Source organism: Chiroxiphia lanceolata (genome assembly GCF_009829145.1).
Source record: "Chiroxiphia lanceolata isolate bChiLan1 chromosome W unlocalized genomic scaffold, bChiLan1.pri scaffold_44_arrow_ctg1, whole genome shotgun sequence".
NCBI lineage: Eukaryota > Metazoa > Chordata > Aves > Passeriformes > Pipridae > Chiroxiphia > Chiroxiphia lanceolata.
The window spans coordinates 128,857-139,842 of NW_022476500.1; the positions used below are offsets into that span (position 1 = coordinate 128,857).

At 51.7% G+C, this 10,986-nt stretch overlaps 1 protein-coding gene and 1 pseudogene across 1 annotated transcript; one reads left to right on the plus strand and one right to left on the minus strand.

The window, feature by feature from the left end:
- LOC116781380 overlaps positions 1–10,986 on the minus strand; it is a 332,906-nt pseudogene that overhangs the window by 111,028 nt on the left and 210,892 nt on the right.
- LOC116781389 (olfactory receptor 14J1-like) lies at positions 1,306–2,232 on the plus strand. The gene has a single exon (XM_032677065.1). It carries the CDS (start codon positions 1,306–1,308, stop codon positions 2,230–2,232), a length of 927 nt encoding a protein of 308 aa, XP_032532956.1.

Genomic DNA, 10,986 nt, shown 5'->3' on the forward strand with positions numbered 1-10,986 from the left:
AGGCAGGGAGAGGCAGCTGCTGCCACAAGGGCTGGCCAGGGGGATGTGGGCCCCTCCCTGCTGTCCCTGTGGCACAGACCCCTTCCCTGAGCAGCTCCTGCCTGGGCTCCTTTCCCAGCCGAAGCAGAGCCTGTGCCCTCAGGCCCACGGGGGCTGGGCTGTGCATTGCCCTGCAGCAGCCAGAGCCCAGGCAAGGACAAGGCCCTGATTTCCAGCTGTTTCTCTGTGTCCCTCCTCCCTTGGCAGCACCATTGTGCCACTTCACTGCCATCCCCTGCTGCCTGGGCTCTCCTTGTTCTCACCAGTGGCTTTTCTGAGCCACCGTGGGGTTTGAGGCTGGGGGTGGCAGATTCCTGTCCAGACACAATCCCTTTGGGTGCTGCTGTGGGGATGTGTCTGTGGGAGCCAAGTGCCCAAGTGCCCTCCAGGCACCTTCAGGGTCTTCAGCTGTTTGCCTGGGTGTCCTGCAGGGCTGAAGGTGCCCTCCAGAAGGGCACAGCTCTGCCATAGGATCTCTGTGCTGCACAGGATCCCCATGGAGAAAACTCCTCAGTGCTAAATCCATGCAAATGCTCTGGGCAGCTGTACTTGGGAGCTGCAATGATCCCTCTGTGTGGCAGTCTGAGAGGAGAAAGATGAGATCCTAATCAGGCATCCTGAGGAAAGGCAAAGATTCTGTCAATCTGCTCTTTGAACTGGTATTCCTCTGCTCCCAGAAGTGCCTTGTTCCTTTTTTAAGGGAATTCCTAAGGGTGATCCCCCTTCAGCTCCAAGCTGCCAGCCAGGGGCAGCTGTGAACAGGAAATATGGCCAGCTCTTGTTTCTGCACCAAGAGACCATCCCTTTGCCTCTCAGGACTCACAAGATTTCCCTTGGAGCACATGAGAAATGTCAGAGATTTCAACCATCCAATCTCACTCCTGGCAAGAGGAACTGGAACAAAATCAAGTCCCCCCAATCCCCTCCCTCTGTTTTGTGCTTGGGCAAACTGTGACCAGCAGTTCTGGAAACACTTTTATACATCACAAGTGCATTTAACTGGAGGTCACCCTGTGCTCCAAGTTGCCTCTCACTGCACAGCAAGAAGGATTCCTCGGGAGCCCATTGCAGGGTCCCTGCTCTCAGTGCCCCCTTCAGCCAGCAAAAGCCAGAGCTCAGGGAGAGGGATGCAGAGAGATCTTCCTGAAAAGAGGCCCTGAATGTTGAATTGCTATGAGACATGCAAGATGTTTTGCTAATTGAGCCTGGCCTAATTCAGTTCTGTCTTTTTTCTCCTCAACAGAAAACCATACCCTGAGGCAGCAAATGTCCAACAGCAGCTCCATGCCCCAGTTCCTCCTCCTGGCATTGGCAGACAGGAGGGAGCTGCAGCTCCTGCACTTCTGGCTCTTCCTGGCCATCTCCCTGGCTGCCCTCCTGGCCAACGGCCTCATCCTCAGCGCCGTAGCCTGCGACCACCACCTGCACACCCCCATGGGCTTCTTCCTGCTCAACCTCTCCCTCACAGACCTGGGATCCATCTGCACCACGGTCCCCAAAGCCATGCACAATTCCCTCCATAACACCACAACCATCTCCTACAAGGGATGTGCTGCACAGCTCTTTTTCTTTGCTTTCTTCATGTCAGCAGAGTTTTCCCTCCTCACCATCATGTGCTACGACCGCTACGTTGCCATCTGCAAACCCCTGCACTACGGGACCCTCCTGGGCAGCAGAGCTTGTGCCCCCATGGCAGCAGCTGCCTGGGCCTCTGGGTTTCTCAGTGCTCTGCTGCACACAGCCAATACATTTTCTCTGCCCCTGTGCCAGGGCAATGCCCTGGGCCAGTTCTTCTGTGAAATCCCACACATCCTCAAGCTCTCCTGCTCACACTCAGGCTACCTCAGGGAAATTGGGCTTCTCTGGTTTACTATCTCTTTAGGATTTGTGTGTTTTGTTTTCATTGTTTTCTCCTATGTGCAGATCTTCAGGGCTGTGCTGAGGATCCCCTCTCAGCAGGGACGGCACAAAGCCTTTTCCACGTGCCTCCCTCACCTGGCCGTGGTCTCCCTGTTTGTCAGCACTGGCATATTTGCCTACCTGAAGCCCCCCTCCATCTCCTCCCCGTCTCTGGACCTGGTGGTGTCAGTTCTGTACATGGTGGTTCCTCCATCACTGAACCCCTTCATCTACAGCCTCAGGAACCAGGAGCTCAAGGATGCCCTGAGAAAAACGATGACTGGATGTTTTTAAGAAGCAATAAACTGCATCTTTTCTTCTGCAGAACACTCACTGTGTAACATATCTTGGGCCCAGCCTACCTTCTAAAGCTTTATATGGTGTTTGGGGTGGGGGGCTTTCCTTTATTTTCCCTCTGTTCATGTCAGTAACACTGAAATTTTATTCTACATCCCATATATAATTCACTCTCTACCTCTTTTTTTTCACCGACAAAATATAGAAATGTTGAGTCATGTTTTGTGTGCATTTAAGCAAAATAAAAGTTTGTGCAGCAAGGTATTTGTCAAACATTCTCCCAGTGTTAGTTTTTACATGAGGAATCACAATCTCTAAGAAAGGACACAAATGCTTTTTTCCAGATCCTTCCTCCACGACCTCCCCTGAAGCTGGAGGGCATTTCCATGTTTGCAGATCTGGAGGGGAAAAGAATCCCAGCACTGCCAGGGAGCACCAGAACTGGGTTCCATGAGGCCCCATAAGTCCCTTGGTTCCACGAGATTCCACAGTTTCCCTGTGTTCTTTTGGATCCATAAAGCCCTGTAGTGTCACAACTGCTCCTTCATTCCATGAAGTCCCACAGTGTCCCTTGATTCCTTTTCTTCCATGAGGTTCCCCAGTGTCACAATGGCCTCTTGATTCCATGAAATTCCACTGTGGCCCAGGGTTTCTTTGTTTCCAAGAGGCCCTGCAGTGCCACAATAGCCTCCTGATTCCATGGGTTTCTGCGGTGTAACAATGGCCCCTTTATTTCTGGAGGTTGTCCACTGTCCCTGAGTTCCTTTGACTCCATGGGGCCCTGCAGTGTCCCAATGCCCTCTTGATTCCAAGGGATTCCCCAGTGTCACAATGGCCCTGTAATTCCATGAAGTTCTACAGTTTCACAGTGGCTCCTTGAGTCCATGAGGTTGCACAGCATCATCACAAAGCTGAGCCCATCCTGATGAAAGTTCTGAGGAGGTTTGGAGGAACTGGGACAGAAGGGATAAGATGACTGGGGAAGGAAAGAGGGGCTTGACCAAGAGAGAGGAAAGATTTTGATGAGGTAAAACCAGGTTCAAGGAATGCTGAGGGTGCTGAAACACTGACTGTGCAAACATTCCTGATAGACCTTCATGCACTTTGGAACCTCAAGACCAAACACTACCCAAAAGTGCTGCCCCTCCTATTGAAAGGAATCCACTGCTCTAATTCCAAGCCAGAAAAAGCCCAAACCCAGAACTCCAGACTCTTATTCGTCCTCTAACGCCCACCCCATTCCCAAAGCTGTATTACCAGTATGAAAAGCCAAGCTTTAATCCTGATCCAGCGCAAAAAGCTCTTCTCCTAATCATGAACCAGACACTACCAGTAGAACAACAAACCTCCCAAAGTTCTGCCTCATCCCCACCCTGAGCTCTAAACCCCAAGCCCTGATCATTAAGCACCCACATAGCCCTTGGGAGCAAGGCAAGGACCTGGAGGGCCCAGAGCAGGCCCAGGGGGTTGGCAGAGGAATGGGAGGTGACCTGGATCTGCTCAGCTCTGCAGTGACCACCAGGAGAAGGGCCTGGGCTCTGGGAGGGATGTCCTGTGGCACAGGGGCTCAGGATCCAAGTTCAGAAGGCCAAGTGCACATGGCAACAGCCAGAGCTGGTGCAGAGACATCAGGGAGGGTCTAGAAATGCTGCTGGGAGGGGGGTGGGAAAGCAGGAGGGGTGTGTGCAGCCTGCAAGGCCAGAGCAGCAGCAGGGCCAGGGCAGGACAGCCTGCAGGAGAGATGGCCAAGGGCTCTGGCAGGGCTGCAAGGCCCAAAGGCACCCAGGCCTTTGTCCCCTTGCCTCTGGCAGCTGCCTCTGCCACTCAGGCCACCACAACCAACTTGCCTGGCAGGTTCTGCACTTGGGTTCTGCCTCATCCCTCCCTCAGGAGCCTGGCAGGGGTTGCCCAGTTTTGGGCCTTTGTTGTTCCTCCCCCTCCCATCCCAGTGCCCCCCAAACAGCCCTGAGCCAGCCGGGAGGGACAGGATCTGCTGGGCCAGGGCCTGGGGCTCAGGCCTTGGCCTTTGTGTTCCACAAAACCAAGGCAGGCTTTGCTCAGCAGTGCAGGGGCCTGCCCAGAGCCTTTGTCTGCCTGCACTCCTGGCCTCCAAGGAGCTGCTCCAAGGAGTCCCTGGGGAGGCTTTGGCAGTGCCTGCCCTCAGTGGGGCCCAGCAATGCTTCAAGGCACTTGCAGTTTGGCTTCTGACTTCTTCAGCAGCTGCTTCAATCTTCTCTCAGTACCTCAGGATCATGGGCTGGGCTGCAAACACACCATGGGGCTCATTAAAATGCAGAAATCCCTCAGGATCTCTTTGTCTTCCTTTAATTGTCTTCAAGGCAATTTCAAAACAAGTCTTCAATATTTGTATTTTTTTTAATTCAAGGATAGACATTTTTTAGTTCAGAGAAGAGGTGATAGAGATGTTCTCCAAGTGATCTTGATGCTGAGTGTCTCCTCAGGAGATCCACACTGACCCTGGATGATCATCCTTGCTCCTCACCCCCCAGCCTCACCAGTTCTGACATGGCCCATCTTGGACTGACAGCTGATGCAGCTCCAAACACACTGTGGGACCCATTAAAACACTGAAAACCCAAATTATTTCTATTCCTTTAATTGTCTTCAAGTCTTCACGAGTTCTTGTCAGAGACTGAAATAGTTAATGATTTATGCATTCTAGGAGACTTTTACAGGCTTTTGACTTGCATGATACCTCTGATGAGCAATTGGGCCCCTCCCTCCCTCCAGTGCTGAAGGTGTGAAATCCTGAAAAGGCAAGAAGCCCAGCTCGCAGGCCTTTGACTGTTGATACCTCTGCTGAGCAATCAGGCCCCTCCCTCCCTCTGCTAATTTGGAAAGGCGGGAACCAGGCAAGGCACAAAAAAAACTCAGCACAGACCCGGGAGATGTTTGGAGGCTCGAGGCACGGCCTGTGACACTGACCATGGATATAACTCACAACTTCTTGGAGTGTGGGGGCTTCCTTCCTTCACCCCCAGCGGATCAAGGCCACCACTTCAGACATGGAAGCATCGTTGGACCACGTGGGCGGTGACTATATACATCTGTCCACCCTCAGCTTTTCTTTCTCTTACTTTCCCTTACTGTCATCCTGGGGGTTTTTTTTTCTCTCCCCTATGCATTTTCTTCGCCCCCCAAAGGTTATCTCTGTATCACATTGTTGTATGACAGCACCCAAACTGCTAGCATGCCTGTTGATACAGAATTGTTAAAATAAACCTTGCCAGTATATGTTTTCAGACACCGATTATTTAGTGTCGTTTCACTTTAATCCACCCCAAGGGAATTATTGATAAAAACCTGAGTTACCCCCTCCCCCCCTTTTCCTGGGGCGGGTCGTAACAGTTCTACAGCTAATTGGAGTTGTTTTGTAGTTTAGCTAAGCAGGAAGATTTTAAAGTAAAAGTCATGAAAAAAATATATTTTTTGATGAATAGGAATGATTTACACAGAGACTTGGGATGCAAGAGGTTCAGGACGCAAAGGATTTGGATCCAAAGACAAGGGGGAAAAGACATTAGTAGCATTTAATCATTGACCAATTGAACAGTTATCAGGTGATTCAATAGCATGTGCTATAATTTTAACAGTGACTGAATTATAGATTCAAAACTACAACATTCCCACCACAGTCAATTCACACCCACACCCAGGCAGAGATGTGTGCACACATCAATAGCTGGGTGTGCAAAGGTCCCTCTTCAAAATTCTCCTGTTGTCAGGGAAACACTGCCCCAAATCCCTTTGTGTTTCCCACCAGACAAGGGTCACAGCTGGAGGAGTGTTTGTGGAGGGGGATCAGAATCGTCCTGGGCATCAGGGATGGACTTTGGAGTGTTGCAAACTGGAGGGTTCCCGAGCTGGGAGAGGCTGCCAGAGGTGTCCCACTGAGAGGGAGGTGCTGGGGAGCTGCCAGGGCCTCCCTCAGCCCTGCTGGTTGTGGGCTCCCAAGGGGACTGGTTTGAGTTATCTGCTGAATTTCCATCCTGGTGTCAGGAATGACTGGAGTTTCCAAACTATTTGGGAATTGTATCCAAACTGTTCCATTAGGGCTGTGATTCAGGTCGGAAATGTTCCAAGGTTTTCATGGGATGACTGCTTATCCTGTGTTTCCCAGCTCTTACACCCATCCCAGTCAGCTGGATGGTTTATTGACAATGTGTCCCGAGGGGCGGTACCTCCGATGCCATAGAAACTCCTCCCCCTGGATTTGGAAACCTTTGGAATTCAGGAGCTGTTCCAGTGGAGCATGAAAATGAACAGCAACTTTCCTAAAGCCCAGAGCCGAGCAGAACAAAGCCAGGCCCCATCAGTGGCAGAGCAAAGGTCCCCCCATCGCTCTGTGCCTGTGGCCGCTGAGGCGGCAGCGCAGGCCCGAGGCGGTGCCGGGTCCCGGTGCAGCCGGGGCAGAGCGGCGGCTGCGCGAGCGGCAACCCCGGCGGTGAGTGCGGCAGCCCCGTGGCAGCGGCGGCTCCGGGCACAGAGGCCGACGGCAGCCGCTGTGGCGGCGGAGCAGCGACTCCGAGGCGCTGCAGGAGCGCCGGCTCCGCTCGCAGGCGCCGGCAGTGTTGGGAAGCCGGGGCCGGGCGGCTGCGGGGCAGCGCAGGCCAAAAGCGGCAGCGGCGGCAGCCTCGTGGCAGCGGCGGCTCCGGGCAGACACGGCCCCGCTCCAGCGCTGCCGCCTCAGCCGCGCTCAGGGGACGGCGCGGCGGCTCCGGGGGCAGCGGCCGGGGACTCCCTCTCGGGGCAGCCCCGGCCACCAAAGAGGACCAGGGCCCGCCGTGTGCTCAGCTCGCTTCTCTGCAGTTCTCACGGCATCGGAGCACAGCAGGGGATGGGGAAATTGAGTTCAACCACAACCGGAGCTCCTGGAACCGTGGCCATTGGGACACTGCAGGGCCTGCTGGAATCCAGGGGCCGGTGGGACACTGGGGGGCCTCTTGGAGCCAAGGGAACCCTGGGATGTTTTGGAACATCCTGGAATCAAGGAGTCATTGTGACACTGCAGGGCCTCAAGGAACCAAAGGATCCAAGAGACACTGTGGAACCTCATGGAACCAAGGGTCCATTGTGACACTGCAGGCCCCCATGGAACTAAAGGAACCCTGACAGTATTTGGTACCTCATGGAATCAAGGGACCATTTCTGGCAGGATGCTCTGCTCAGATAATACCTAAAAAATGGTCAGAGAATGCAAACAATTCACGCTCTCAGTGATGAGTTAATGCTGGTATCAAGGTGCTGTTTTTAATGTTGAATTCTGCTAAACCCAAAATGCTTCATGAAACTTCAAACACACATCCTGGTTTTTGAAGTAGGATTTGACAGAGAAGCTGCTCCCTGGCCTGCAAATATGTCCAGCAGTCAAACCCTTGATAACTATAAAAGCCCCGTCCAACTTTCATGTGGCACATCGTTCCACAGACTTCCTTGAAGTGTGTGGAGCTTCTGCCATGAAACAGGGACAGCTCTTCATGGTCACTGCCCAGGGCTTAAGTGAAAGAGAGAGAACTACCCCCTGTTGTTGTGGGGTGAGTTACCTCCATGTCTGCTTCAGGATTGTTTCTTTTTGCTGGCTTTGATCCAATTGCTTTATTAGAGTTACTTTGATAGACTCCACAATCTTACACTATACTACTAGGGGGTTTTGGCTTTTATAATTTCAAGTAAATAATTCTCTTTAAAGTCTTTCATCTGTTCACTTTTCTGATCAATTTTTTGTTCATTTGTCATAATAAATCATTGTTTTTATAGAAATATTTCTGATTTGCCATCACTAAAACCTGCAGGACAAAGTGATTGAATCACACCTCTATAATTCCTTCAACTGAAACCAAAATCTGAGTCTGAGATTGGATCCAGCCACCCCCAGGCTCCTCTCTGAGAAGGAATTTAGAAAGCAAGGGGGTCCTTTGTGCACCTCGTAGCTCAACGAGTTTAGCACAGAATCCCCCTGCACACACACACACACACACAGGCATGGGAATCTACACACACACTCCTGTTCATCCCTACACAGACATAACCCAGACAGACTCGCAGGGGAACTCCACACACCATTCCCACATCACAACATGAGAACCGTTAGAAAAACATAAAATATGTACACCAACCCTCACTGCACTGAAGCATTCACAGGATGTGACACCTGTGTTCACTTTTGAAATGTTACAGCCATTCCACACAACCTTTATTTCCTGTCAGCTGAGTATTCTGTCAGTTGCTTTCTAAGACGAAACTCTGTGTACATGAACAGATGAATTTGTTCCGGAGATAAAGGTTGTTGCACATTTTTAAATGGAGAAAGTAGGGAAACTGCTCAGTGTTCAAATGAATGAAACACAGTGAGCCACAAAAGGCAAAAGTACCTAGTGTACAGCAGCTTTCTGGAGTCACAGATCTGCTCAATTTTTTATGTTTGGCATTCAGAGACCATGTTTACATTTATTAAACTACTCCCGTTCTGCCCCCCCCCCCCACTTTTTTGGAGTGTTCTAATTGCCTTTCCTTCTTCCAACAGCTGTGTCAGCTGTTAAAACAGTCAGTAAAATTAAGTCTGCTCTATAATCCTTTAGTCAATGTTACATTTTAATCAGAGTTTAAGGGAGATTTCCTGTTACGAATGCACTGATCCTTTCAAAATTATTAAACTGACATATATGTCAAAATGAGCAGATACATTTATTTATTGCATCTGTTAGTTCATTAACTATTACTAATTATTAGTGCTATTGTTTTTGCTGAAAGAGCAAAAATTCAAGACTGCAGCTGGCTTTACGTTATGGCATTCTTTAACATGTTCTGCCTTCAAATCAAAGCATACCTAGTGAGGGTCAGACAGATGTCTCTGCACTCTCAAAATGTTCAGACAATTTTTAGCTCGAATCCTCTCTACCCTCACCCATAACACAAGAACTGCAGAAACTACAACACCTATTTTGAATGTCCCTTTGCTCACATGTGCATATGCCTGTCACAATATATTGTCAAATCACAATTGCTATGGATATTATTAATGCGTCAAACTCTGGGGTTTATTAATTGAGACAGGGAAGCAGATATGTTTCTGAATGTTAGTTCTTTCTCTGTGTCCAATCAATCCCACACACCTCAAGCCCTGCACTCACAGAATATATTGGTACTGGAAGGGCTTCCCTTACTGGTGGGTCCGTTGGTGTGAGGTCAAGGTAGAGCTCTGGCTGAAGCTCTTCCCACACTCCCCACACGTGTAGGGCCTCTCCCCGGTGTGGATGCGCCGGTGCCTGATGAGGGTGGAGTTTCGGTTGAAGCCCTTCCCGCAGTCGGTGCAGCGAAAGGGCCTCTCATCCGTGTGCGTCCGCTCATGCGCATAGAGATGTGAGCTGGTCATAAACCTCTTCCCACATTCCAAGCACTTGTAGGGCCGTTCCCCGGTGTGGATGCGCTGGTGGGAGCGGAGGGTGGAGCTCTGGTTGAAGCTCTTCCCACATTCCCCACAGGTGTGGGGCTGTTCCCCAGTGTGGATGAGCTGGTGGGTGCGGAGGTTGGAGCTGTCACTGAAGCTTTTCCCACATTCCCCACACGTGTAGGGCCGTTCTCCAGTGTGGATGCGCTGGTGGCTGAGGAGATCAGAGCTGTCTCTGAAGCTCTTCCCACATTCCCCACACAGGTAGGGCCGTTTCCCTGTGTGGATCTGCTGGTGTCGGATCAGGTGGGAGCTGTTCCTGAAACTCTTCCCACATTCCAAGCACCGGAAGGGCTTCTTTCTAGTGGGAGGTTGCCTTGGGACAACAACGTTTGAGTTCCTGCTCAAGCTCTGGCCGCCTTCCTGGCACAGGCTGACTCTTTCCTCCTCAGAGCACCCTGGGATGGCTTTGGAGCCCCTCCTGCGGGGGGATCTCCGGCCCTTTTCCTCCCCGCTGCCTTCCTGCGCCGGGGAGCCCTTCAAAACAGCCTCTCCCACCAGGGTCTCAAGGGGGGATTTGTCCTCTGGGCTCTCCGTCCTCAGCTTGGGGCCTGGGGCAGGAAGCAAGAAGGACAGGGAGGGGATTTGCCTCCAGCCCACAGGGAAGGCCAAGGACATCCCCCCAACTCCGGCCCCGGCAGGACGGCGGCGGCAGCGGGGTTGTCCTGCAGCCGGGGCCATGCTCGGCTGACAGAGCCAGCACAACACCCGCCCAAAGGGCCACTGACTTCCTCCTCACCTGCCTGGGGGGCCCAAGGCATCTTCCTCTTCCTCACAGCCTCCTCCTCCATCCGCCCAAGCTTTGGGAAGGACAAATCCTGATGGGGGAGAAAACAAAGGCTGAGTGTGTTGGCTTGGGGGTTCCTCCTGCCCAAGTCCATCTCTAGAGCTCACCAGGCATCCTGTGACCATAAAAACCTCCAAAACACCAAGATTCAGCCCAGAAAACCCCAAGTCACCGATATTTAAGCAGATTCAGCCCAAAAATAAGTGTTTAATTGGGAGGATAATGGAAGTGAGGTCATTTCATGAGCACTTGATTGAGTTGCTATATTCTAATCAAAAGCTGTATTAATGTAGTGTCATTTAAAACTTTCCAGGGCTGTTACTCAAGGTTATCTGGCCCCCTGCCAGCCCAGGGCTGTTTCGCCAAACCACCAAACCACGTTTGCCAAACGCCCTGGTTGGTCAGTGCCGGCTGGTGGAGCGGGCACTCGCTGAGGGGATGAGAAAACTGCACCCGGGGCTGGGCTGAGAGAGGCTTCAGCACCACTTCTGATGGC

Coding starts and splice junctions, on each gene's coding strand:
- LOC116781389 (XM_032677065.1), top strand. CDS start 1,306: ATGTCCAACAGCAGCTCCATGCCCCAGTTCCTCCTCCTGGCATTGGCA.